Below are 27761 nucleotides of genomic sequence, written 5' to 3'. Positions count from 1 at the left end.
AGCGACGGGGAGCGAAAGAAAAAAGGAAGCGAGTTGTTGTTGTTTTGAAGGTGAAGGCTGTGAATTGAGGGGAGAGAGAGAGAGAGAGATTATGCGGCGTATTTGTTCCTCAAACTTTGGACTCTTGAATCACAATTATATGGTCTGGTAGGGAGATGTCCAGTGTGTTATCTAAAGATTTTGATTGAAAGTTTGTAATGGAGCAAAGTGCAATGCAACGCAGATGAACAGTGTTCATATGTTCAGCGCACATCCAGACCAGCAGGTGGCGCTGATTGTTAACGAGCTAAAGCAGGATTAACGCAGATTAAACGACAGACCAGAAATACATTTGTTATTAATGTGGAAATAAGAGGTGGATAGACACTTCAGTAACATTTGATCAATGCACAATGTCTAAAGTGCAGGTTTTACGTGTTTTTTTCTAACAGAGAGATTAACATTAGCTGCGCAGGAAATATTTAAGGCTGTGGAAGACATATTTTCAGAGTATAATGAGGAGATTTGTCGCTCCAGACAGGAGATTGAGCTGCTCAAGAGGAGACTGCAGCAGACAGGAGTTCAGATGGACTCTGGTTAGTCAAATTGTCATGTTATGGTTTTCATAAACACAAATAATTAAGACTTAAATGCTTTTACTTTAGCCCTTTAAATCAGCCACACCCCTTTAAAAAGTTTATTGTATTAATATTATATTGAGATGTTGACTTTGACTTTTTTTCACTCTTTGTTACTCACGTATCAGTTTTACTAATTTACGTTTGTCATATACACCTGACATGATCTTTAAGAACTGAATGTGATTGAACTTAAATTGAATTTATTCATGTAGTAACGCAGCTTTGCTCCACTGAGACTGAAGGACAGAAATACACCCAGACATTTTCAGAAGAATGGAGATCTGAACATGATTTAAAGGATACAGAGATGCATATAATACTAGATTTTTGTACAAAGGAGGAGGAGAATGAAGAGGACATGCCTGTGAGCAGTGAATCGGCGTCTTTATCACCATGTATGGACGTTTATCATGATCAGACGCCCAGCAAAGACACTGAAAGCCATGTGATGGGCAGTAGAGAGAATCATTTTCACATTATTGACCAAGTAGTTAAGAATGAGCCTGAGACTAATACTGAAACAGGTACCACCTGTCAAGTACAGCATCACATCACAAAACTCGGCTTGGATGATTCAGGCGCCAGTGATGCTTCCAGTGGCGTCAACAAAGTCAAAGTTAGCCACATTGACTCCCCCAGACATGAGACACAAACATTTAATGTAAGTCTGTCTATATGGGAAAAATAAATGTCTCTTAAAGTGAAGTAGTACTATTTTTGTTCTACTATAAGACACTTTTATCCATAAATGTGAGATCATGTGAGATGTGAGTCATTATTTTACAGCTGCCCCTCAGAAATCAAGAGATGTTGATGCAGCATCGGATGGAGCTGGCCCAGATAAGAGAGAGGTATACTTGAATTCATTTCTTACTGTTTCATCTGTGCTGATTTGAGTAGACATTTTGTAGTTGAGACCAAATCTGCTAATTGGTAATAATGGAACAACAGTTTTAAAAAAGTGATTTTTCACTATTATTTACAACAGGATCGGCATCTTCATTGGTTAAAAGATTTGTGTTATAAGATACAATAAAAACAACTGTGCATCAAAACCACTCCTTTCCTGGTAAAAAATAATATCAACAAAGTCAGCGAATTTACATAAGCTGAATCTAGCATTTTTGACAAGCTAAACATGTCAGTCTCTAAGTAACATGTTTTTTTTTTTTTGTATTTAAGCCTCAAAATAAACGTAATTACGTAAAATAAGAATAATTAACTATGCAAAAAAAAATAAAAATCAGATGTCTCCGGCACTTTTTTATAATTACCTACCCAAAAATCAAACATAGTTCATGTATGATTTCATGTCTGTCAACTGGCTGCTGGTTGGAATATTAGGACTTAAAACATCAACATAGCACTCTCGTGGGCATCAATCTCTTCACTGAATACTTGAGTCTAACAAATAATTATTACCTTATCATTTATCTGTTTTCAAATTCGCATGATTTAAAAATCAATACATCAATGTCTGTCAAAAAATAACATGCTCAATACACAGTAGTTTTTATGAGAATCAGAGTTCCAGGGACTACATCGATTGCCTGGAAAACCCACATTACCAGCTGTTTTGACTATGTCATCGCTTTCTGAAAAGAAGGAGAAAATAGCAGCCTGAGTGGTTTCAATATGTTTTCTGTCAGAGATGATAATGTACCTAAAACATGTGAGTATAAATTTGTTCTTCACTCTTTGAAACTGAATCGGAATGGGCAGGAAACTGAGTGAAGTACTTCACAATGCTTCAAAATCTGACAAGCAGAAAGCCGACAATGCAAGATATAGTCAGGCCTAGAGGGATTGTTTGAAAAAAGACCCTGTAAAATTTGCTGAATTCAAAGCTTTTGAAGCTGCAAGAGCAAGAGATAGAAGAAAGAGGACTGCTACTGCTATAGAAATTGATGAGGATAATAATCGTGAGTGACAGAGAAGATTCAGAACCAAAAAGAAGTTACAGCAGTGTAAAGCTGATGATAACCCTCTGCCACCTAAAAAATCAAAAGTCTTAACAGAAGACGAGAGGATGAAGAAACGAGAGTATGATAAGATAAAGAAAAGAGATTTAGGATGGGAGCAGAAAAGAAAAGACAAATTCGTGAAAGAGATGCGTCACGAAAGAGGGAAAAAAGAAACAAGACAAAAAAATCTTACTGACACTCCACATACACAGATGGGTGTGTGTTAACTTTTAGTTTTAGTTACTTTTTCTTATTTGTAAGTCGCTTTGGATAAAAGCGTCTGCTAAATGACTAGAAGTAAAAGTAAAGTAAAAGTACATACAAATGTTGGCTCTAAATCGTACAGCTGGATCTAAATCTGCAAAACGGATGGCACTGTAACGGATGAGGGGAAAAAATCCGGCTGATGCAGAAAAGTTGGACATTGTTACAGACTTCATCCATTGCTGTACTCCTCATAAACAAGCAGCTTTGAAAGTTAGAGGTCTGAAAAAAGCTTGACGATGAATAGATTTTTATGACCCACTTCAAAAAGAACTTCAATCCACAATTGAAGCTCTATAGAAGGATACTGCATCCTTGGAGAAGCGGAGCCTGATTGTCACTAGTTTGTTGGTTGCCACAAAGTACATAATGCAACAAATTTTAGCAAAGACACTTTAATCTTCATCCAGTATTTCTCACTAAATTCTTTAACCTTTGTTAAAAAACAAAGGTCTGATGTCACCTGCATGGATGTTGCAAACAATATAGTTGCTTTCTATCGTAATCACAAGAACTTCCTTACACAAGGACAGTAAAGAAACGGCAACAAAGATTCCTTATGAAGATCTCTCTACAGAAGGCCTATGGAGGCTGGAAAATCCAGAAAATAATGTTGCATCCTTGCCTGTTTTCTCATAGCTTTGAACTTCATGTGTTCTTCATCAGCTTTGGATAGACTTGTTGTCTCTGTAAATATTGTACTGGAGTCTTACTGAAGCTTCAGAGCCTGAACAGAATTCTCACTGCTCGTAATCTTAATCGTTATCCTAAGGTATTACAAGAACTTCCTACAAACCTGGTTAAACTAGGTGAAATTCAGCATGACCATCCTATAACACAAGTGAAGTTTGCCCTTGCTAGAACTCATGTACTCCATTCTGTATGGCGTGTTTCTCCTTGGGTCCTGGATACTCAACTGTGTTCATGTTACTGTGATGGCTATATGCATGTTTATGATGGAAACCAGTTTTCCAGCTCAGATTATGCCCTTCCTTTGCAAAGTAATACCTTGAACATAGATGCTAAAATAGTTGATTTATACTGGCCTGTGACTGAAGAAAAGAGCACCTTACCTCTTAATTCTACTACAAGTACAAGTGAAGACAGCCAACTTCCTAATAAACAAACAGCTCTGTAGATGAAACTTAGTAACTCAGGTAAGGGGTCCATAATGGTTCCAACTTGAACATACAATGTACTCTTGATACCTTTTTCCATATATATATATATATATATTTTTTTTTTTGTTGTTGTATTTTTACAAGATCTGATTTCAGGTTAAAAATGTAAGGCTATAAAATGCTGTACTGATTTTAAAGGGTCATATGATGCGATTTCATGTTTCCTTTGTCTTTGGAGTGTTACAAGGTGTTTGTGCATATAAAAGATCTGTAAAGTCTCAAATATTCTTTATAAAAGTTATAGGTGCTGTATGTAGGATTGACACCTAGCGGTTGAACTAGGCATTGCAGTCCAAATTCAAAATATTGGAGACGGTTTTTTTCACCCGGCCCCTACTCCTCAGACATCAGATGCACACGCAGGTTGCCAAATTCAGACACCAACAGAAACGACAGACATGAACAAACATTAACGACAACCATAACAAACACAGACATTCCGGGCTGGAATGCACATTTTCAAAGGAGAATAACTGACTAGCATTGTTTTTTCAGATAAACAAGTAGCTATGTTAACTTAGCATTTTATTAAATATCTGCAAATATATTATGGCATTTTTATGCTTTAGTAGAGTCAAAATCCTACATACAGCACCTTTAAGACTCGTCCACACCCTCCTAAAACGGCTCATTCAAACACGCTCCCATGTCTACATCATGGTGTGGAAAGATTTGCATAACACCGCCCTAAAGTATGCAAATGAAAGAAGGTGGAATTTATTCTCGCTTATTGTTGTTGTCGCAGCCATGTACTGGAGACGCTGTGTTTCGTTGTGAAAGCGAAAGTACTTTGTTTGGCCTTCCAAATGACTACACAACTAAAAATCAGTGGTTAAGTTGTATTTACAACACTGTTCCAGAACAGTACAACGCAAATATTCGAGTGTGTGCAGCGCATTTTACGGAGGACTGTTTCCTACAATGTGAACACTATAAAGTGGGGCAATTCCAACGTCGCAAGGACAGTCTGGTGCTTCTGCCTCACAAGTCAAGTGTAAGTACGTTTCAATATTTAAAGAATTTGCTACTGACTATTCAAATGCGAGTTTTGAGCAGTGTAGAGTAGTGCTTGTTTGGCGTTTGTACAATCACAAATGCAGACATGGTATTATTTTTAGGCGGCGTGGCGCAACACGTAAAAAGACCATATGAGTCATTATAATTATGTCCTCACTGAGTGCAACAAATGCCTCATTTATAGTAGGTTTTGTTGTTTTAGTCTCGTCGTGCTGGGACATGGCATCACAACATGGTAAGGGGCGTAACATTTCTGTTACACGCTTGAGGTATTCGGCCAATCACAACGCACCGGATAGCTGGCCAATAGAGCACACCTCACTTCTCAGAACGATGAGCTTTGTAAAAACCGATGCGTAATTTTAATTTAAAGGTGAAATTAGCATGAAGCAAGCATTATGAAACTGGGTCCAGGGATCACTTTTAATTGTGCTGTTGTATCTTTGGAAGACAATGGGCTGGGAACGGTGCCCAGCTTTAAAAAATAAATAAAATTGTAGCATTTGGTAAAGTGGTATTTATTATTATGTCAGGGTTTTCAGATTCTCAGGGATTATGCTGTCCTGTAAACCCATCCAACCAATTGATGCTTGAAACCAAGCGGTAGAAGTTCTTGAACCACCAACTGACGAAGGACTCCGAATGAAGTTTCTGGAGCCACATTGAGTCAGCAGGTTTTTTTTTTTTTTTCCCCTGGCCAAAGACTTCTGATGCATTAATATGCAAGATAAAAAAGAATAAAAAACAGAATATTTATACATCTATGTCTACCCCTTTTTCTAGTGAGGTGTAATTTAAGTAAAATTTAAATGTACGTTTAATTTACATTTGATAAAATATGTCTCAGAAATAACATGCATTATTTGTGCTCACCATTGATGTTAAATTTCATTCTGGCCAATTATAGTAAAGTCGTAGATGCTTTTTATGAATTATTATAGTTTGAAAAATTATTCTCAGGAATCGAAAAAAAAAAGGATATTCTTCACTATCTACTGCCAGTATCTACTCCCCGGGCGCCGCAGCATAAATGGCTGCCCACTGCTCCGGGTGTGTGTTCACGGTGTGTGTGTGTTCATTGCTGTGTGTGTGCACGTTGGATGGGTTAAATGCAGAGCACGAATTCCGAGTATGGGTCACCATACTTGGCTGAATGTCACTTCACTTCACTTCAGTACCTGAGAGCAGTACTATAAACACAGCATATACTCCAGAAGCCCCTATGTGGAATTTTACTTTTTTTTTTCTCATCTGACGTAAATTCTTTTTGTCAGTATTTAAGGCAATTTAAGGCTAATATTTGATTCTTTTCAGGTAATATTTAAAAAATGCTTTATAAACCCCAATTGTAAGTCGCTTTGGATAAAAGCGTCTGCCAAATGACTAAATGTAAATGTAAATGTAAACCTTTTTCTGAAGACTGTTGAAAAATAGCTCAGTTGATTTGGTTGCCATCAAAGTCTAATGGCCCTTATTAAAATAAACGGTAATGATAATGGTATTTTGGTGGAAATTTCTTAGCTTGATGATAAATAATTTATAGGAGAAATAAGACAGTCCCTTTTTATTACAGACATTATAGTTTCAACATATTTAGGTTCCTATTTTTCATAACTACCATAAATGTGTTATAAGATATCCCATTACATTCATGTTTCCACGGAAAGCAAAGGAAGAAAAAATATGATGTGAGATGTTATTTTGAAGGCGAAGGGTGTGAATTGGTTTGCTGAGGAGAGAGAGAGATTATGTGGCATATATTTGTTCCTCAAATCTTAAATTCAAGTTGGTTCAAAATTATATGGTCTGGTAGTGAGACGTGCACTGTTTTATCCAATTTATAGTTTGTAATGGGCCAAAATGGCTTTTTAACACAGATGAACAGTAATTAAAGGAAAAAAAAATTTACAGCTCTGGAAATATTGATTCTGACTGGTAAATCAAATCATTCAACAGTAAAATATTTTCACTTTATAGGTTTTTTTTTTTTTGTGGCAAAACTGTAATAAATTGATAAATTAAACAGTGGTAATTTGCCATTGGTCACTGAAATTTTTTTTTGTCTCTTGCTCCTGTTTCTTCTTTTGGTATTTTGAAGAAGTAGGCTACTTACAACCTGGTTACAATCCACCAGCGCGAAATGTGAATACTTGTAATGTTGTATACTTGAATACTTGTAGACTCTGTTCAGGGCCCGTATTCATGAAAAATCTTAGTGCTAAGTGTTGCTCCTAGCAACAAAATTTCCTCTTATAAAAATTAAAGAAATTATCCTACTAAAGAAAAAAGTAATTCAGAAAGCATCTTAACCTTTAAAAGAGGTCTTAAGGTCCAAAATTGTTAGAGTACAGACGAGGACTTTTAAGAGGCTTAAGAGTTTCTTTAGCAGCGGAGAAAATGGACGAAACATGAAGAGGGAGAAGAAATGTGTTGCACACAATGCATGACAGTGAGTTAAGAAGACGCTACACTGCTCTCAGATTGGTCCTGAATCACTTTTAAGCTAAGACTCCTAGTTAGAAATTTTTAAGCTAAATTAGGATCTCTCTAAAAGGATTCTTAAGCCTCTTTCAGACAGAGATTCCAGAAAATACACGGGTAATGTGTTCCGGGAATCATCCCGGGATTGTTTGATTTTGGTTCATTCACACTGCCAGCGATTTTCCGGAATCTGTGCGTGCGTTTACACACAACCCGTAAAGATCCCGTAGAGACACGTGACATTTCATGTGAATACGGGCCCAGGGCCCGTATTCATGAAGAATTTTAATGCAAAAAGTAAAGAAAATTCTTAGAAATGTGGGCGTTTACTCTTAAAATTAAAGAAAATATCCTAGTAAAGAAAAAAGTAATTCAGAAAGCATCTTAACCCTTAAAAGAGGTCTTAAGGTCAAACTTAGGAGTATGGACGAGGACTTTTAAGGGGCTTAGGAGTTTCTTTAACAGCGGAGAAAATGGACGAAAATGAAGAGGGAGAAAAAATGTGTTGCACACAATGCATGACAGTGAGTTAATAAGACGCTACACATTAGTTCGTGCAGGGATCATGTTTGTGACTGATCTTATTAAAGACATGCTAACATCTCAGACACCGCGCAGCGCCGCATTGATGGCTGCCCGCTGCTCCAGGTGTACCTGGATGGGTTAAATGCAGAGAACGTCCCTTTCCCCTTCCCCTTTTAAAATTTGGGGGAAGTCGTGGCCTAATGGTTAGAGAGTCGGACTAGTAATCGAAAGGTTGCGAGTTCGAGCCCCCGGCCGGCAGGAATTGTAGGTGGGGGGAGGGAATGTCCAGCGCTCTCTCCACCCTCAATACCACGACTGAGGTGCCCTTGAGCAAGGCACCGAACCCCCAATTGCTCCCCGGGCGCTGCAGCATGGCTGCCCACTGCTCCGGGTGTGTGTTCACGGTGTGTGTGTGTGTGTGTGGATTTGTTCACTACTCACTGCTGTGTGTGTGCACTTGGATGGGTTAAACGCAGAGCACCAATTTCGAGTATGGGTCACCATACTTGACAATACGTCACGACTTTAACTTTTTAACTTTTAAGAATTGCCATAGCGCCAGAAATCACTACATTAACATATTTGGCAACTGGAAAGATGCAACTATGCAGCAGTGATGATTTGGGTCTGTTACAGCACTTATTAGGCTTATATGTCTCTGTTCATTTCCTATAAAACACAGTAAATATGCAGGGCCGGCGCCAAGGCACCCAAACGAGTTACTGCCCCCCCCACACACACTTTCCATCCTCTCCCCTCCTTGCTGAACGCGATCGATTTTGAAAGCGAAAGTACCGATAAAACAGCGCACATAATGTGATTGCACGCTTTAGCGAGCGTCAGCAACTGCACGAGATCACAGATTGCAGCCCCCCCCCAGCCCCCCGACACACACACACACACACACACAACGTGAGTTGTGCCCCCCTCTAGAAATTTAAATGCCCCCCGATGGAGGTGCCCTGGCGCCGGCTCTGTAAGTATGACTGCATGGTAAATAAAAAAATAAAGAATAGATATACATATATAATGTGTGTGTGTGTGTGTGTGTGTGTGTGTGTGTGAGAAAGAGCGAGAGGAAAAATTCCGCCTGTAATTTCAAAGTGAAGGCTTATAATATACCCTACTCTTAAAAGCACTCTTTTATTTCCTTCTTGACAACCAACCAATCACAGTCTTCAAAAGATTGTGTCATACATAGCAACGGGGTCAACCCCGCCTCCTCACTAAGATGAAAGTTTTTGTCTTTTCCTTACTCAGAGTTGCTCTCAGATCGGTCCCGAATCGCTCTTAAGCTAAGACTCCTACGTAAAAGTTTTTAAGATAAATTAAGAGTTTTCTGAGAGGATTCTTAGAATCTTTATGAATACGGGCCCAGGAGTGTATACAAAGCCGAGATACACATCCAGACCAGCAGGTGGCCCTAATTGTTAACGAGCTACAGCAGGATAAACGCAGACAAAACAGATATGTTATGAATGTGGAAATAAGAGGTGGATAGACGCTTCCGTGATATTTTATCAACGCACAATGTCTAAAGTGCAGATTTTAAGTGTTTTTCTAACAGAGAGATTAACATTAGCTGCGCAGGAAATATTTAAGGCTGTGGAAGACATATTTTCAGAGTATAATGAGGAGATTTGTCGCTCCAGACAGGAGATTGAGCTGCTCAAGAGGAGACTGCAGCAGGCAGGAGTTCAGATGGACTCTGGTTAGTCAGTTCACCTTAAATCTAATGCTTAATATTGTGATTTTATGGTTTTCATAAACACGAATAATTAAGGCTTTAATGTGTTTATCTAAGCACTTTAAATCAGTCACACCTCTTTAAATAGTTTAACGTTACAGCTCATTGAGGTTTAGATCATGTCAACAACACTTTGCCATTTATTTTATTATTCAGCGTTCTTTTTTTACACACGTATCGGGTTTACTAATATACTCTTGTCATATATACATGACACACCTGACATACATTTTATGGTCTTTACGTATGCTTATTTACTATGTTTATTCGTATAGAAACGCAGCCTTGCTCCTCTGAGACTCAAGGACAGAAATACACCCAGACATTTTCAGAGGAATGGAGATCTGAACATGTCTTGAAAGATACAGAGATGCATATGAAATTAGAAGTTTATACACAGCCGGAGCAGAATGAAGAGGACATGCCTGTGAGCAGTGAATCAACATCTTTATCACCATATATGGACACTTATCATGATCAGACGCCCAGCAAAGATGGTGAAACCCAAGTGATGGACAGTAGTGAGAATAATTTTCCCAATATTAACAAAGCAGCTCGAATTAAGAATGAGACTAATACTGAAACAGGTGCCACCTGTCAAATACAGCAGAACATCACAAAACACGGCTTGGATGAATCGGGCGCCAGTGATGCTTCCAGTGGCGTCAACAAAGTCAAAGTTAGCCACATTGACTCCCCCAGACATGAGACACAAACATTTAATGTAAGTCTGTCTATATGTAGGAAATGACTCTTAAAGTGAAATATTATTATTCTCATTGTATCTCATAAACACCCTTATACAAAAATGTGAGTTGATGGATATCATTATTTTACAGCTGCCCCTCAGAAATGAAGAGATGTTGACAAAGCATCGGATGGAGCTGGCCCAGATAAGAGCAAGGTACTCGAATATACTCTTTACTGTTTCATCTGTGCCAATTAGAGTTGACATTTTGTAGTGAAAGCAAACACAGTAGACTACACAAATCCGTCACTGTTTTAAAAACAACAAAAAAACCTTGATAATCAAAATCAATGAATTTACGACAGCTGCATTTTTTAAGAGACATGTCAAACATGATTTGAGTAACGTGATTTATTTAAGCCACAAAATAAACTTCATCCTGTTAATAGGTTTAATGAACTACGCAAAAAGTATTTCACTTACCCAAAAATCAAACATTGCTCAGCACTCATGCACGTTATCCCATCTGTCAAAAACGTAGGCTGGCTGTCGGTTGAAAAATTACAGCTAAAACCATCGACGTAACACACTCATGGGCTCTTCATTGAATATTTGTGGGCTAAGAAATAAATAATTATTACCTTACCATTCATCTGTTTTCAAATCCACATCATTTTCACAGCATCAATGTCTGTCAAAACATAATATACAAAATACACAGCAGTATTTACGGGAAGCAGAAATCCAGGTAATTTATTGAGAGGTGTTTTTTGAAAAATGTCTGATCACTAGTTTGAATCTGAGTTTGTCTTCTCAGTTGTTTAAAACATTAAGGCAATTTATCAAAGTTCATTTTCCAAGAAAAGATTATAAAGTTTTACACTTGATTTGTTACATTTAATTATCCTTTGCAGATGTTGAGGCAATATATATATATATATATATATATATATATATGACAAATTGTATTTTTCTCAAAATCTGCAGTTATTTCTTAAATATGATTTTGTTTCTCTTTCAGTCTGTCTGCATTGTTATAAAAACATTTAAAAACAATATCTAAAAAAAAAAAAAAAAACTTTAAAATAAACCTGTGGCCATTGAAGGGTTTTTGATGCTTTTGTTTTGTGCTGCTCATCCTGGGTGATTCTCACATACACATCAAAACATTTCTAAATCAAGCACACCATAGTCATGTTACTTTACTGTTAGTGCTATTACTGTCATTATTGCTTCTAATTTCAGTCGGAGACTTACTTTACTGTAGCACATAAGTTTCAGTCATTTCTCAATCTCAGCATAGTTTAAACTGGAATGTGAGTGCTAGATTACATCAGTGAGATCTTAATGTTAAAGTATAATTAATGTTAATACATTTACCTAAACATTATTGAATAAATTAAACACTATTGTTCAAAAGTTTGGGGTCCATAAGATTTGATTAAAAATGCAGTCAAAACACTTATGCTGTAAAATAGTGTTACAATTTGAAATAACTCTTTTTCTATTTTAATATATTTTAGAATGTAATTTATGTGAATTTTCTGCAGCCATTTCTCCAGTCTTCAGTGAACCATTCTAATATGTGGATTTGCAATTATTTGATCAAAAGAAATTCCTTTTATTTTAATTAAAATATTTTTTAACATTATAAATGTACATCACTGTTGACCAGTTTAATGCTTACTCGCTGGATGGAAGTATTGATAAAAAATATATATATATATCTTACGGACCCACAAATGTTGAATGTTATTATTATTTTAAGCAATAAATTACTATATTATAATTATAGTCACAACAAAAAGGCAGTCGTGCTAGACTGCATACTCATTTCAGGGCTCCAGACTAACTATTTTTTACTAGGAACACTTTAGCCCCTGACTGAAAATTTTTAGGAGCACAAGCAGAAAATTTAGGGGTACACCTTAAATCAGCCTGCAATGCAGTCATTCACACATTTTCCCCATTTTAACTGTATTACTGATAAAATAAATTACTGATAAATTACAATGTGCAATATTCTTTAAATTTCAGAGGGAGGTGACAAATATATATATATATGATAAAATGACTATTGTTTTGCATTAATAAGTGCAGTTACTAATCATATTATGTTCTTTTTTTGTTTTTCATGTTTATACACATTTGACAGTAACATGAGTTGGGAAGCTTAAAAAATTTATTTTATTAACAACGGTAATGTGCAAAATATAATTTTTATGTAGAAAAGGTATTTGTTGTACAAATGTACCATTATTCTTCTATAGTCTTATATGGAACTGACCAACAACTTCAGTGATTGTGTGATTTAGTCGCAAATTGAAGAAAAGTTTGTCTGTCAGTCACTTTCAGTTATGTCGATGATGACATTAGGGGATTCACTTGGGAGCCCCAATTACCTCTGACTTCAAGAGAAAACGCCAATGAATATTGGCTAGTGGATTTTGCTTACCTGAGCCACTCCCTGTGCATACGGGTATATATAGGCAACAGAGGCATCCACTCTTCAGATTTTGGCTTCAGAGCCGAGTGGAGTGAACACAAAGCCATTTCATCTCTGAAAAATTGTTTGAGTTGGCGGTACGGTGCGAACAGCGGTGTCCCTGTCTGCAGTGATTCCCCTGGGCACCTCAACTGAAAGAGCAAATTTCCTAAAAGAGCAAATCACAGATGGCTCGCATCTTTTTAAAGATGCCGTTCCGTCTGTGTCCTCTTAGTTGTGGTCGTTACCTGTCTTCTGATGACGGACACGATCGTTGTCTTCAGTGTCTGGGCATCCAACATGGTGAAGCTGCGTTCGTGGATGACTCATGCGCCTGTTATGAGCATGACTTTGTTGCGGTCTCACCTCTCTTTTGTAAAAAGAGTGGCACTCTCTGTCACTACCTGTCCCGGTCTCTCTGGCTTGAGCAGGAGACGTCGGCTGGCGCTCTGGGAGATCTGAGGATTACAGTAAAAGCTTCTCCACCGGCTGAGTCCCCACGGACCTCTTACTCTTCACACAGCAAACGGTCCCGTTCAGCTCTGGAGTGATTTCGCTGGTCCACCCCCCAAGGCTACCAGCATTTAATTCGGTTCGCCCCCGGAAGATCAGATGTCGATCGCAGCATCGGGAATGGGCTATCGTCCTCCGAGGATGAAGGTTCGGCGGTCTGGCACTGGAACAGATCGCGGACACAACAGCGATCTGTTCTAGTGCCTTTCTTCCTGGAGGTGCATGAGGAGCTGATGAAGTCGTGGACAGCCCATTTTACGGCCAGAAGCGTCTCCTTCCTCTGTCCTCACTACCCTCAATGGCGGGGCCGCCAAGGGGTACATGGACATTCCCCAGGTGGAAAGAGCGGTCACGGTGCACCTGTGCCCTCAAAACACCGCCACTTGGAGGAATTGTCCGCTTCTCCCGTCCTGTTTGGCTCTCGGAGCCAAAGCTTACAGCCACCGCTACACCGCAGGCCAGGCCTCAGTCTGCTCATCGCCGTGCTCAACGTCGAATCAACACCTAGGCCGGCGCATCGAGCCACTCACAAGAGCATGGTGCCCCCTTCGTCACAGCAGGCCCCTAAGTCATCCAGGAAGATGAAGAAGCGGCCCTGACGCAGGCAACCTGGAGATGTGGGAATCTGCTCTTTCTCAGGAGACGGCAAGGACAGCGTCACCCCTTCCCCCAGAGGAGGGCCGGGTGGAGAATCCACGTCCCTTCTTTCCAACGGCCAAGAGACTGCGGTTGGGGGACGCAATGCCTCTCTACGCATCTCTAGCCAGTCCCCTCGGGGACTTAGGGACTTCTGCGAGGTTGAGTCAGAACATGACACCTTCTGTACTAGTGTTGTCACGATACTGGAATTTCTAACTTTGATACGATACCTTGAACAATATCGATATTCAATACCATTTTCGATACCATGGAGAAAAAAAACTGCCACAATATTAAGGGGGTACATTTTCTTTTTTTTTAATTTAAAGATAAATATAACAAGCCTAGAGCATGACAATGAGGTATATTTTACATGAACAAAAATGTCTTGAGGTAGTGCACTTGTTCAAAAGCCTCTCAGATTGCCATACATCCAAAAACCAATAAAGTGCAAGTAAAAAACAGTGCAATCTTTTGTATTTCCAAGTCAAATCAAATCCAATCACAATATCAACAAAAGATACTTAAACTTCAAGCAAAAACAAAATCAGTGCAATCTTATGCATCAAGTAACACATTAGTAAACAAAATAATTAAATGGAATCAGTTACTGCAATTATATGCAGATTTTCTCTGCAGAGGTGAGTGAGATTGACACCCATTACTGTATCCTAAAGTTGTTTTGCAACTTTCAGATTTTGAGCTTGGGACACCAGCATGTTAATGTACTCCTCTGTAAGTCGTGCCCTTCTTGCACTGAAAATGAGCCCTGATGTACTAAATACACGCTCTGAAGCTGAACTTGAAGCAGAGATGCACAGATACTTCTTAGCAAACTGGGCAAGGTGAGGTAAAGTTGTCTCATGTGTCCTCCACCATGTGAGTGGGTCCTCTTCTGCACTGATTTCAGGCATCTTTTCATATACTGAGAACTCCTTTTTGAGTTCCGTTTCTGCACCCTCACCTTCTTCTCTGGATGATGAACCCGCTCCATGTTCACTCTTTTTTCCCCCCTGTATGCTTGTTAACAGTCTCTTCAGATCTGATTGTTTTTTTGCTGGTTGCTGCTTGTCATCTGGAGATGATGTTTGCTGACTTCTGGCCCCCTGCTTCTAGCAAATTGACACTGACCATAAGATTCTGTTTAACCTCCTCTCTTAAGGTTACAAAACTGTCCTTGAACCTTGGGTCAAAAAATGTAGCTGTTTAATTAAAAACCCAGCCCGTCTCGCTGGCTCGTTTGCACAATTCGACTCGGCTATGCGATTCAGTTCGCCAGGCAACCTCCCAAGTTCAGCGGCGTTCTCGAGACTTCGGTGGCAGCCCGAGATGCAACTGTCTTGTGCGAGGAGATTGCGGGTTAAATCAATTTTTATAACATTTTAAAAGTTTAAACAGAAGGCTAAAGTAAGTGCTGTTATGGTAAAGAGAATGTGGGCAAAGAAAGACAAGTGTGTTGGTTAATCAGTTGAAAGTAGGACCTCTGAGTTCTATTTGTTTGGTTTCTGGTTAGGGACTGTCTGTAAGCGGAGGGAGTGCAGGAGGGGGAGAGCGATGGACTCATTCAGACATGATTGAGGGGACACCAGCAGAAGAAAATGGCCTGCTACAAGCTGTGGTGGACACCATCACTCAGGCTAGAGTTCCCTCGACGAGGCAAGCCTATGCACTGAAGTAAAGTCTGTTTGGAACCTGGAGTTCTTCTCACCGAGAAGACCCCCGAAGATGCATGATTGGAGTAGTGCTTTCTCTCCTGCAAGAAAGGTTGGAGCGTAGGCTGTCACCCTCCACCTTGAAAGTGTATGTGGCTGCTATCACAGCACATCACGATTCAGTGGACGGCCGGTCCCTGGGAAAGCACGTCCTCATCGTCAGGTTCCTGAGGGATGCCAGAAGGTTGAATCCTCCTAGACCAATCCTGGTGCCCTCCTGGGATCTCTCTATCGTCCTGGCTGGACTTAAGAGGGGTCCTTTTGAGCCGCTGGATTCAGTCGAACTGAAGTTCCTGTCTGCAGGAAGACAGCGCTCCTGACCGCGTTGCGTTCACTTCTATCAAGAGGAAATTTTGTCTGGGGAGATTTTGTTACCTCTAAAAACCCAGCTCACCAAATGATCCATTATAAATGAATCTATAAGGCATATGCCACTCCCTGTTTATTATATGAAATTAAAAGAATGTCTGACCCCTTCTGTCACCTGTGTAATAGCTCTAGTCAAGGTACATATCTACATATGTTCTGGGACTGTCCCCGAATTGCCTTGCTCTGGTCCTTGGTACAGGACTTATTGTGGGATCTTCTGAAGACTCAGATCCAAAAGGACCCATTGCTTTTTCTTTTGCTGGATGATTTGTCACTGTCATGGCTGTCAATCAAAATAGGATTCTGTCTGCTGCTCTTACTGCTGCCAAAAAGGTTATTTTAAAACTGTGGTTAGATCCATCGACCCCAGTTAGATTGTCGTGGATGTCATACTTGCTGGACATTGACCTTTTGGAGTGTACCACAGCCAAAATACATGGTGTCACCAGAAAGACAATACAATTTTGGTTGGAACTTATTGACACTTTATCAGACCTCTCGAAATCCTGAGATGTACTTGTTATCCCGCTAATATTGTTTTGTAATATTGTACTGTAACTGTACTGTTTTTTTATTTTTTTTTGTATATGGGCAGATCTCTGGCTCTGCTGTAAAACGTTATAAATCAAAAATGTTTAAGAAATAAAGAATTAAAAAAGAACACTGAGCATATATGTGGACCGCACCCGGAGCTTCAGAAGCTCTTGAGCAGCTCTTTGTCTGCCACGGAGGTCAGCAGAAAGGGAAGGCTGTCCCCAAGCAGAGGTTGGTCCACTGGATAGTGGATGCCATCGCCTTGGTGTGCCAATCCCAAGGCAAGCTGTACTCACTGGGGGCGAAGGCTCAAAAGGAAGTTTTCTGTTTGTATTGGAAAACATTCTTAGTCAGTAGCACACCTCTAATGTGGTGTTCCGCAGGGATCAATCCTTGCTCCTACACTTTTCTCTTTATACATGCTGCCATTGGGATCCTTGTTTTCTAAACATGGAGTGTCGTTTCATTTATATGCTGACGACACCCAATTGTACCTCCCACTTAAACATAAAGATTCATGTTCCATTGAAGTTTTGCTAACTTGCCTGCAGGACTTTTTTTTTGGCCTTAAATGAGGAAAAAACTGAAGTTGTATTGTTTGGACCAAGTGATTTTTATGATGGTAGTAATCTGGATCTAGGCTCTAATGTTACTCCGTGTGTGAAAAACCTTGGTGTTTTACTTGACTCAGGACTGCGGTTTGATATACAGATTAATTCTGTTGTCAAATCATGCTTTTTCCATTTACAGTATATCGCCTCACAGCGCCTTTTTTCCTCCTCCAGTAAGTTCCCCGGATGGCAAACCCTGATGGAGTATCATCCAGCACCCCCGGTAGTCAGACTGGGCGGAGCAGTCTGACGCCAGGACCAGTACTGCTGTTAGCTTGCCTGGGTCTCTGGTCAGCCCCTGTACTGAGCTAGGTGTCCATATGGCTTGATTCCCTGCGGGCAATCTCATATGTGTATTCTGTACCATTTGGACGAGTCAGACACAATTTTTCATTAGATTTAACAAATCAATTAGTTATTAGATTAACAAATAGTCACAGACCCCTCATCCAATACACATACTGGGTGCCAGTATGTCTGTGAATGACTCCAGGCCCCCAGTTACCATGGTAACCAGAACACCTCAGCCAGGCTAGATAAACTTTATGACCTAATGGTATGATGAGAGTTGTCCCTCTCACCATCCTTGAACCTTAGGAAAGAATTTATGCCATAAAAATGGACTCTTCTCTAATTAATTAATAGAAAAACCTTTCTTTGAATGAACACGCATATCCTTCAGGTCATTGTGTATATTATTACTGTTATTTTATATGTTCTTTTGTGTTGTATACTGTTTTTATGCGTGCTTATGATGGATCACTAGTTAATATCACCTTACTTATACCTTGTTTGGTCTTTATCAATTCGTCTTCGGATGATCTAATTGAGAGTGTATATTACAAAAAATTTGAATATTGTGAAAAATTTCATTTTTTTTATTGTAACATTTCAAAAAGTGAAGCTTTCATATGTTCTCGATTCATTACATGTAAAGTAAAACATTTCAAAAAAAAATTTGTTTTAATTTTGACAATTAGAGCTTACAGCTCATGAAAGTCAAAAATCCAGTATCTAAAAATATTAGAATATTTTCATTTGAGCTTCAATAAATGACCATCCCTACGGTATAACATTCCGGGTATTTCTTGTTCTTTGAAGCCACAATAATGGGGAAGACTGCTGACTTGGCAATGGTCCAGAAGACAATCACTGACACCCTCCACAAAGAGGGTAAGTCACAGAAGGTCATTACTGAAAGGGGTGGCTGTTTACAGAGTGCTGTATCTAAGCATATTAAATGCAAAGTTAACTGGTAGGAAAAGGTGCACAAGCAACAGGGATGACCGCAAGCTTGAGAATACTGTCAAGCAAAGCCAATTCAGACACTTGGGAGAGTTTCACAAGGAGTGGACTGAAGCTGGAGTCAGTGCATCAAGAGTCACCACGCTCAGACGTCTTCATGAAAAGGGCTACCAAGCCACTTCCGAAACAGAAACAACGTCAGAAGCATCTTACCTGGGCTACGGAGAAGAAGAAATGGACTGTTGCTCAGTGGTCCAAAGTCCTCTTTTCAGATTAAAATAAATTTTGCATTTCATTTGGAAATCAAGGTCTGGAGGAAGACTGGAGAGGCACAGAATCCAAGCTGTTTGAAGTCCAGTGTGAAGTTTCCAAAGTCCGTGATGATTTGGGGTGCCATGACGTCTGCTTGTGTTGGTCCATTGTGTTTTATCAAGTCCAAAGTCAATGCAGCCATCTACCAGGAGATTTTGGAGCACTTTATGCTTCCATCTGTTGACAAGCTTTATGGAGATGCTGATTTCCTTTTCCAGCAGGACTTTAGCACCCACAGTGCCAAAACCACTTCCAAGTGGTTTGTTGACCATGATAATACTGTGCTTGATTGGCCAGCCAACATGCCTGACCTGAACCCCATATGGAATTTATGGAATATTTTCAAGAAAAAGATGAGAAACAGTTGATCCAACAATACAGATGAGCTGAACGCTCAATAGTGCCTCAGCAGTCCCACAGGCTGATCGCTTTCATGCCATTCCACACCCTTAAGTTTTTGTGCCAGGCCTTGCGGCCTGGCCTCGGATCTCAGCTGATGTCTCTTAACTCTTCTTCACTTTTCACCTGGGAAGAAACTCCCAATCACCATCGAGTCAGAACATCTTTGGAATTCATCACTCTTCAAACCAGGAAGAACGATGATCGCAAGTCCAAAACCTTGAAACCATCAAGACTTTCACCCAAGACTGCATCCGGATACTCGTCAACGACCAAGGCAGTGCAAGCGATGGATTTGGAAAGCATCATGAAATGGTGAGTGTTTAAATTAGCTTCTTTCTCTTTATCTTTCTGGGAAAATTGATTATAAGTAACTATTAGTATTTATAATAACTGCAACGGAGTTGTTGAGCTTAAAGTTTTGTGCATATGCTAAACATTTATGCTAAAAGTTACAGTTAGTCTTGAAATGTAACACTTTTTTTCTCTGTTTTAGGTGTTCATGGAGTTCTACAGGATTGTGGGCAAGAATCTCAAGCATGAAAGCATTGACTGACATAGTCGTCATCTAATTGAGATATTTCAGTCTTAAGAGGGAATGTTGGGCAGCTGTTGACAACTTTCACAACAAATCAAGGTTGGTCCATGTCCATTATAGACTTGCATTGCTTTGTTTTTCACAGCTTAAGTAATGAAAATGTAGTTTACAATATTGGTTGTATAATACAATCAAAATAGTGCTCGACTGGTTCTGCTTTCTTGTGATCATTTATTTAATTTTATTCATCACTGATTCGTTTTACTCGCCAACAGACTAAAGATCCAACTGATACTAGGTCTCTGGTAGTCTCAACCTCAGACGTCACGCCCACGGAACGTTGGCTAAATGTCTGATGCATATGGCACACTCCTCTAGAAACACTTCAGGAATGTCGAAGTTGTCATCTGACTGGTTGAATAAAACTGGATTTCCGGGAGACGTGAGTGTCCAAGACTGGTTGCCCACTGAAGCTAAGCAGGGTTGAGCCTGGTCAGTACCTGGATGGGAGACCTCCTGGGAAAACTAGGTTGCTGTTGGAAGAGGTGTTAGTGAGGCCAGCAGGGGGTGCTCACCCTGTGGTCTGTGTGGGTCCTAAAACCCTAGTATAGTGACGGGGACACTATACTGTAAAAAGCACCGTCTTTCAGATGAGACGTTAAACCGAGGTCCTGACTCTCTGTGGTCACTAAAAATCCCATGGCACTTCTCGTAAAAAGTAGGGGTATAACCCCGGTGTCCTGGCCATATTCCCTTCACTGGCCCTTATCAATCATGGCCTCCTAGTAATCCCCATCCACTTGATTGGCTCTATCACTCTCTCCTCTCCACCTGTAGCTGGTGTGTGGTGAGTGTACTGGCGCCGTTGTACTGTGGCTGCCGTCGCATCATCCAAGTGCATGCTGCACACTGGTGGTGGTTGAGGAGGGACCCCCACATGATTGTAAAGCGCTTTGGGTGTATGGCAATACACAATAAAATCGCTATACAAATGCATCATTCATTCATTAATTCATTCATTCATTCATCTGTTTGATCACAGGGTTAGTTTATCCAACATTTGCTCACCCTCATGTTACAAACCCATTAGAATTCATTTTTGAAATACAATTTTAAGGATAGTTCACCCAAGAATGAAATTTTAAAGTAATATTTTAACTTTAAAGAAGATTTTTAGTTGAAACTGTGGTCCTTGGTAATTTATGTAAAGCAATCAATGGAAATAGTCATTTCTGATAGTTAACAAACGTGCACATGTTTTTATGTATTTATTTATTTTTTGACTCCAAGTGATGGTAGCCATTGACTTGCATTAAATTAATTACCAAGGACCAGAGTTACAGCTAAAAGTCTATTGGACTATTCTACTATTATTCTACTGAAGAAAAACTCAGCTCCATCTTGGAAGGCCTGAGGGTGTGTAAATTAACAGCAGATTAAAATTTTTAATGGAACTATTTTTAATGGAACATCATATGTTTCTGTCCCTCCATTCAAAAAATTTAAATAATCTTTATGAATTTTAATTTTTGGGTGGACTATTCCTTTAATCAACTCCAGCAGTTGTAACAAATTGCTTAACATTATTTATGTTTATATAATGCAAAATTTCATGATTGTGCTCTTATGTTGTTAGGTCTCTGATGGACGATTACTGATGACATTGGAATCATCCTCATTGAGCATGATGAGGTGATGTGCTCTCATCTTCTCTCTGTCTTAGTCCAGCCTCCTTGAAGACTTGTCAAAAGCTATGTGTATTCTGTATGAACTTACACACTGCATCTCAACTACCCTAAATCTATGAAGAATACACTCAGTTCAAATACACTCTGCCATACAAGATATTAAAGTGCGTTTTGTCACCGCATATTAGTGCTGTTAGTGCTCAGTTAATGTGTGTTCACACAATTCTTCAGCCAAGTTTAAAGTTATAGAGACTTGCCTCTGTTTTAATTTATGCCCAGTTTTTCATGCATATTCAGGTATTAACAAGGGATATAGCATATATTGTTGAATACTGTGTGTTCATGTTTCTTCTACAAAATAGTTTCAATTGTTAACAAGCTGTTCCAAAGCTTATTTTTACTTGTCTTGTGGCTGACAAGTTGTATGCATTGTCGTGTTGCCATTTCTTTGGTGAACAATAAAAAAAATAACCAAAAAAAAGCATTGGTGCATTGAAATGTTTTTCTTTTTTTCGCATTTATTTGAAACCGAATGTTTAATACAATTAATCTCAAAAGCTATGTCTAATTGCATGACATTACATAAATTTATCATTACTTAAAAACATTTGTTAATGTTATTTGCTAATATATGTCTTTTGTAGTTGTAACTTGAAATAGTTATTTAAAACAACCTATACTCCAAATAATAATAATTGATGTGAACTAATGATTTTCAGTAAAGACTACTAATATAAACCTGATTTGTCTACTGCATGAACTTATGGTTCTATGTTAATACTACTTAACCTGTTTAGTTTCACCCTGTGAAAAAACTAAAATGGTTTAGTGCAACGGGTTTCCATGCAATTTTCTAGTAAAGTCAACTAATTTGGGTTAAGAGTGTAGTTTGTGTTAGTGATTAGTTAATAAAACTCTTGTGCACAAATTACATGAGTTTCTGATTCTGCCTTGCAAATTAATGTCCCTTTACGATTTTGATCCTTCCAACATGCTCTAATGCATTAATACTTAGGAAAGTATTTTCTGTGGCCATGAAAATATCCTTTCTTAGAGTTGATATGAACTTACACTGAATGTTCTGTCAGTCTCTGCTGGCAGTCGTTCCATCCATTCCATATACTGCCCCAGGCCTGGGTCAGTCCATATCAGTGTCTCCACATGATACCTCCCTACGGGCAGGATGTGGCAATTTCTCTCTCAAAAGGTTGTACAAACCCTGAAATGAATGAATAACATTCGACTATTTCTGCCACAACACCATGTTTACAGTTAGCGTTACTGCTTTTGGTTTGTCAGCGCCGTTTGATCTGTTTATAACAGAGATTTCTGTGCAGAATTTGAATGTTTCTCACTAAGATCTCGCAGCAATCTTATTAATTCTGTGGCGAATTCAAACGCTTCTCTCTGGATCTTGCTGCGCTGTGCTGTACAGTGTCGTGAAATCAACCTTGGTTCCCGAGTAAAGCTACTCTGAGCTCGGACAAGTTTGTTTGCGTAGCTGTCTGATCTGATAAATGGCCCACGCTGCGCAGCTCAAACAAGTAGTGCCATTTTGTTACGTTTTTGTTTTGTTTGCCATTTCTCATATGAAACAAAAATGGCAAGTTGAATGTCAACTCGTCAGTGCGACCGCACACAACATTTACTTGCACTGACAGAAAAAATGGTCGCAAAATGCTACCATTGGTAGCAGTCTGGAGCCCTGCCTTTTAAGTATATTAAGCATGTGAATGCAGGGGCTGGCAACCCACTAGCCAGTTTTTCTGCAAATTTCCAGGTAGTTTGATGTGTGTGTGGCCCGATCCCTAAGCAGGTGCTCCTACTGAATAGCCTCAGTGACTCAACATCCTGTGGAGTTAATGGTCCTGCTCAGTCTCTGACAATATCCAACATGTCTGATGTTATCTCTCAGTCAGACATTTGTGGCCTAGGAAGTGACCAGTGGTCACTGTTTGGATTTGGGTATTTTTTTCACAGCAACACTGCAAGACTAATTGTTTTCCATTGTGATTGTGTAGCAACACGTTTTCAAGGATTTTCCTACATTGCATCTACAACAAGACTTGGATGGATAAACAAAATCTCACTCATTCACAGGGCAAGTCAGAGGCAGTGATTTAGCCTGTTAACCACCTCTTGTTAACCTGTGCATGTGAGAGAGCTCTAACATATATAATAGTCAGGTGTGACATCGAATTGGCTAGTGGGACACCGCCCAAAAGAGGCAAATGCTTATGATAGTTTCTTTTAAGGTCAAATTTTTCTTGTTGTTTAGATTGGCAGATGAAGAGCGAAAGAAGGCTGCAGCAAAAGCTAGATCCCTAAAACAGAAGCAGAAAATATACGGGAATCCTGAGCTTCGTGAGGCATACAGGAAAAAGGAGAGACAGAGGTATACTGCAGCTTACATAAGGAAATCCTTTCAGGAGTGACTTGTGAGATGCTTTATGACCAGTGCAAGTACATTAAGTACTGTAGTAACAACAGGTCATGTATACTTAAGTATACTACAGTTTAAATAATTAGGGTCAGTAAGATTTTTTTTTTTTATTAATACTTTTTGCAGGGATCCATTAAATAGTTTAAAAATGAAGGTAAAGCTATTTGTAGTAATGTTACAAATTAATTACTATTTCATAGAAATGCTTTTGAACTTTCTATTAATCTAAACATTCTTCCAAAAATGTATCAAGGTTTCCAGAAAAAGCACAACAAATATCACACAAATTATATTTTAAAATATATTAAAATAAAAGTTATTTTAAATTGTTTAAATATTTCTCAAAATTACGGTTTCACTGTATTTTTGATTAAATAAATGCAGCCTTGGTGAGCATGAGATTTTCTAAAGCATAAAAAAATCTTACAGATACCAAACCTGGACTGTGATTAATCACTATTATTCGCAAATTTAAAATACTAGGACTTACCTGTAAATGTGTTGAAATAAAGAAATGCATGACAAACTAGTTTAAGGAAACAGAACCTTTCACATCTCCGCAAGGTATGAGACATAATCCTTATTATTCTTTTGTTTTAATTCAGCCATTATCAGCCTTTATACTGGCAATAAAACATTTACCAAGCCACATCGCTTCAATCCCAGTACACATTTACCCAACTATTATTAAAAGTATTTCTAAATACAACAAAAAAAATTCTTGCGACCTTACATGAAGTATTATGACAAAATGCATTATGAAGAAGAATTGGACCTGTTCTGCAGGTGCATTAGAGCTAACATTAAGACAATTTATGAGATTAATAGTACACTTTTACTCAGAACTCACTTTAAACCACCATCGAGTGTTTGTAATAACTTCCTTTTGTCATCAAATGTGTATATATAGGCTACACTTTGGGCGGCCGTGGTACATTATAAAAAGTAGCCCAAAAAACCGCAACCGCAATTTTTCAGCGACTGTATTTTCAAAATAGCCCAATTGTGCGGGAAACCGCAACACTGGTTCGCTGTACCCTTATCAAATATGAGCATATATATATCTCTCTCTCTCTCTCTCTCTCGCTCTCTCTCTCCGCGTTCGCTTCACTTTGGTTGAGCCCGGCGCCTTATAATCACACAAGCTGCGTCCCAATGTGCATAATATACACCCTATCTGCCCTAAATAGTATTGAAAATTACTAATATCACACAGAATTTAGGATGGATAGTGTGCGCATTGGGACTCAGGCAATGATTTCCTTCCGCGCTGCGATGACGGCAAAAAGTTGGGGTCAAACCTTATCAAATGATTAATTTGCGTAAAAAAAATATTAACGCGTTAATTTTTAGATTAATCACATGCGTTAACGCTTAACGTTGACAGCCCTTTAGCCCTTATATAACAATATATATAACACACACACACACACACACACACATACATATATAAATAAATATACTATTTGTACACACTTATATGTGGTTTTAATGTAAAAATAAGCTTTAGATTGAGATTTTTAGAATCAGCTTGACAATTACTCACTGATATTTCTCATTTTTGTAGATATCAAAGACGAAAATCTCAGGGGAAAGTGAAATTCGCTAAAGATCTGAACCCAATAGAACTGAGAAGGCAGCAGAAAAAGTGGAGGGAGAATTCAGCTGCTTACAGGAGAAAGAAAGACATTAATCAAGTCATTCCAGAGCCAGTGCCGACCACCTCCTCTGCTCAACATTATGGTGTTTATAATGTTCACTGAGATATGTGCAAAAATATTCTTGTATTCCTGTTATTCAGCTGGTAGATTGTCACTAGCCAATGCCAAGGTCACTGGTATGACAGAAAATACGCTTGATGATCAAATCAATGTAATGCGCTTTACAACATCTGCCAAATACAAAAAGTAACCTGCATGCAGTTTCTATCGGAAATACTAGCACATACACATTCATTCCATGTCTTCAGTGTAAAAATTTCCCTTAACATTTACTTTAGATTACATACAGTAAACGACAAAGTTTTGGAATTTTGGAAATTTCTTAATGAATTTTGAAATAAAAATGTGAATGATGCAGTGCCATGCAGTGTTAATTTATTTTTATTTTTTTATTTTTTTGTGAGTGAAATCAAATGCATTCACGTTTACTTCACATTTTCAATGGGGTCTTCATTACTGTAATGAGTGGGGGGAAAACACTCTAGAAATGATAAAGAAAATAATTAAATATGGTGGATGTCAACATACAACAACTTCAGAAAATGCTACTTTAATATTTTATTTAATAATATGTAATGTATTTTTAGCACAGAACTTTAATTGTCAAAAGTTTGACCATTTAGATTATTTGGACATGTGTTTGTGAGAATCACCCGATGAAAATAGACTCCTAAAAGAAGCCGTTTTCCCAATCATTTAAATTCTGATCTTTCTGAAGTAACATGCATTTCTTTTTTTCCAAAGTAAATTACAATCACAGCAGGAAAGGAACAAGAGGAATAAGAGTGAAAATGAGGAAATTCACAGAGTAAAGAAGATCAGACACTTTGAAGAAGTGACGCTTGATAAAGAACAACAAACACGTAAGGGCATTTTAATGAACAGTGCTACTTAAAAGTTTATTTATTAAATAAATATAAAAGGATTTGTCAGATATTGTTTCACTTCTCTTTTAGACACACAGGATAAATAAAAAGTGTAATTTTATCACTTCTTTAGAGTCCAAGACAAACCTGGCTGACATTTGTTTGGAAGACATTCAGCATGAAGAGGAACTGTCTGAAAGCTACCCGACTCATCATGATATTCACGGAAATCCACGCGGTACAGGAGAGTATTTGTGTGTTGTGTGCCGCAGAAGATTTAGCTCGCCAGGACTGCTGAAAATTCATCTGCGAGTTCACTCTGGAGAGAAACCCTACCACTGCAACTTTTGTGGGAAAAACTTTAGACAATCAAGTCACCTGAACACACACGTCAGGATCCACACAGGAGAGAGACCTCATATCTGTCAGAACTGTGGGAAGACGTTTATTGACTCGAGCGCAAGAAACAGACACTTCAAAAAATGCATTCTTATCTCTCTGCAAGCACAATGAAATCATAAGGAGCACTTGTTTTCTGTAGCTCACTGAATACTTTCAAGGCTAAAAGGACAGCAGCTGATTTTTTTCCAATAGTGATGTTGAAAACATAACCACTGAAAAAGTGATGTCAAAAACATCTCCTCCTGTCTTTTAAGAAGATTTTGCCTTTTTTTTTTTTTTGCACAGAAATTTTACCTGAACTCCTTGAAGCACTTTCAATGGTACATTTTCTACAGCAAGACTAGTTGAGTTTCTTGAAACATCTGAACTGAGGTACGGCTCACATTTTAACCATGTACCATGTTTATTTACTGAGAAAAATTTTTTTTACTTAAAGCTGTTCATGCTTCCAGATTTTATCTTGTTCCTTCTACTTAATATTAAATGTTTATTAGCTAGCATATTTATGAGAAATTGTACCATTTTATTTATTACTATTTTTATATGCAAACGAAATATTGCATTTCATTTTCATACATTTCTTTGGTCTAATTTTTCACATCTAGTATAGAATGCATTACTGCATTTTATAGTAATTAATTTTTCCTTTTATTAATGGGTGAATTCTTGTTTAATTTTGTTTATATCATTTTCTAAACAGTCATTTTTACAACTGAAAAAATAAAAACCATGCAAAAAATAAAAAGCAATACTTTATTAACTGTAATTAGATGTTCTTTTACAGTTCAGGGGCAGGA

General features: G+C 38.5%; 1 protein-coding gene across 2 annotated transcripts; it reads left to right on the top strand.

Moving 5' to 3' along the window:
• Nucleotides 1-302: 302 nt before the first annotated feature.
• LOC306856502 (uncharacterized protein) lies at nucleotides 303-27727 on the top strand. 2 transcript variants are annotated; one of them, XM_079395840.1, is made up of 10 exons: nucleotides 303-575; nucleotides 833-1281; nucleotides 1407-1471; nucleotides 9705-9763; nucleotides 10075-10523; nucleotides 10639-10703; nucleotides 23811-23927; nucleotides 25543-25718; nucleotides 26441-26559; nucleotides 26696-27727. In XM_079395840.1, exons 1-9 carry the CDS (start codon nucleotides 566-568, stop codon nucleotides 26506-26508), a joined length of 1458 nt encoding a protein of 485 aa, XP_079251966.1. In that variant the 5' UTR covers nucleotides 303-565; the 3' UTR covers nucleotides 26509-26559; nucleotides 26696-27727. The 2 variants fall into 2 exon arrangements, with proteins under 2 accessions (XP_079251966.1, XP_079251965.1); XM_079395839.1 differs by lacking the exons at nucleotides 23811-23927; nucleotides 25543-25718 and having other exon boundaries at nucleotides 26696-27679.
• Nucleotides 27728-27761: the final 34 nt, after the last annotated feature.

The sequence above is a fragment of the Barbus barbus genome (assembly GCF_936440315.1).
Source record: "Barbus barbus genome assembly, chromosome: 37".
NCBI classification, from domain to species: domain Eukaryota; kingdom Metazoa; phylum Chordata; class Actinopteri; order Cypriniformes; family Cyprinidae; genus Barbus; species Barbus barbus.
The sequence above is the reverse complement of the archived record's forward strand: the minus strand, read 5'-3'. Positions and strand labels throughout refer to the sequence as shown.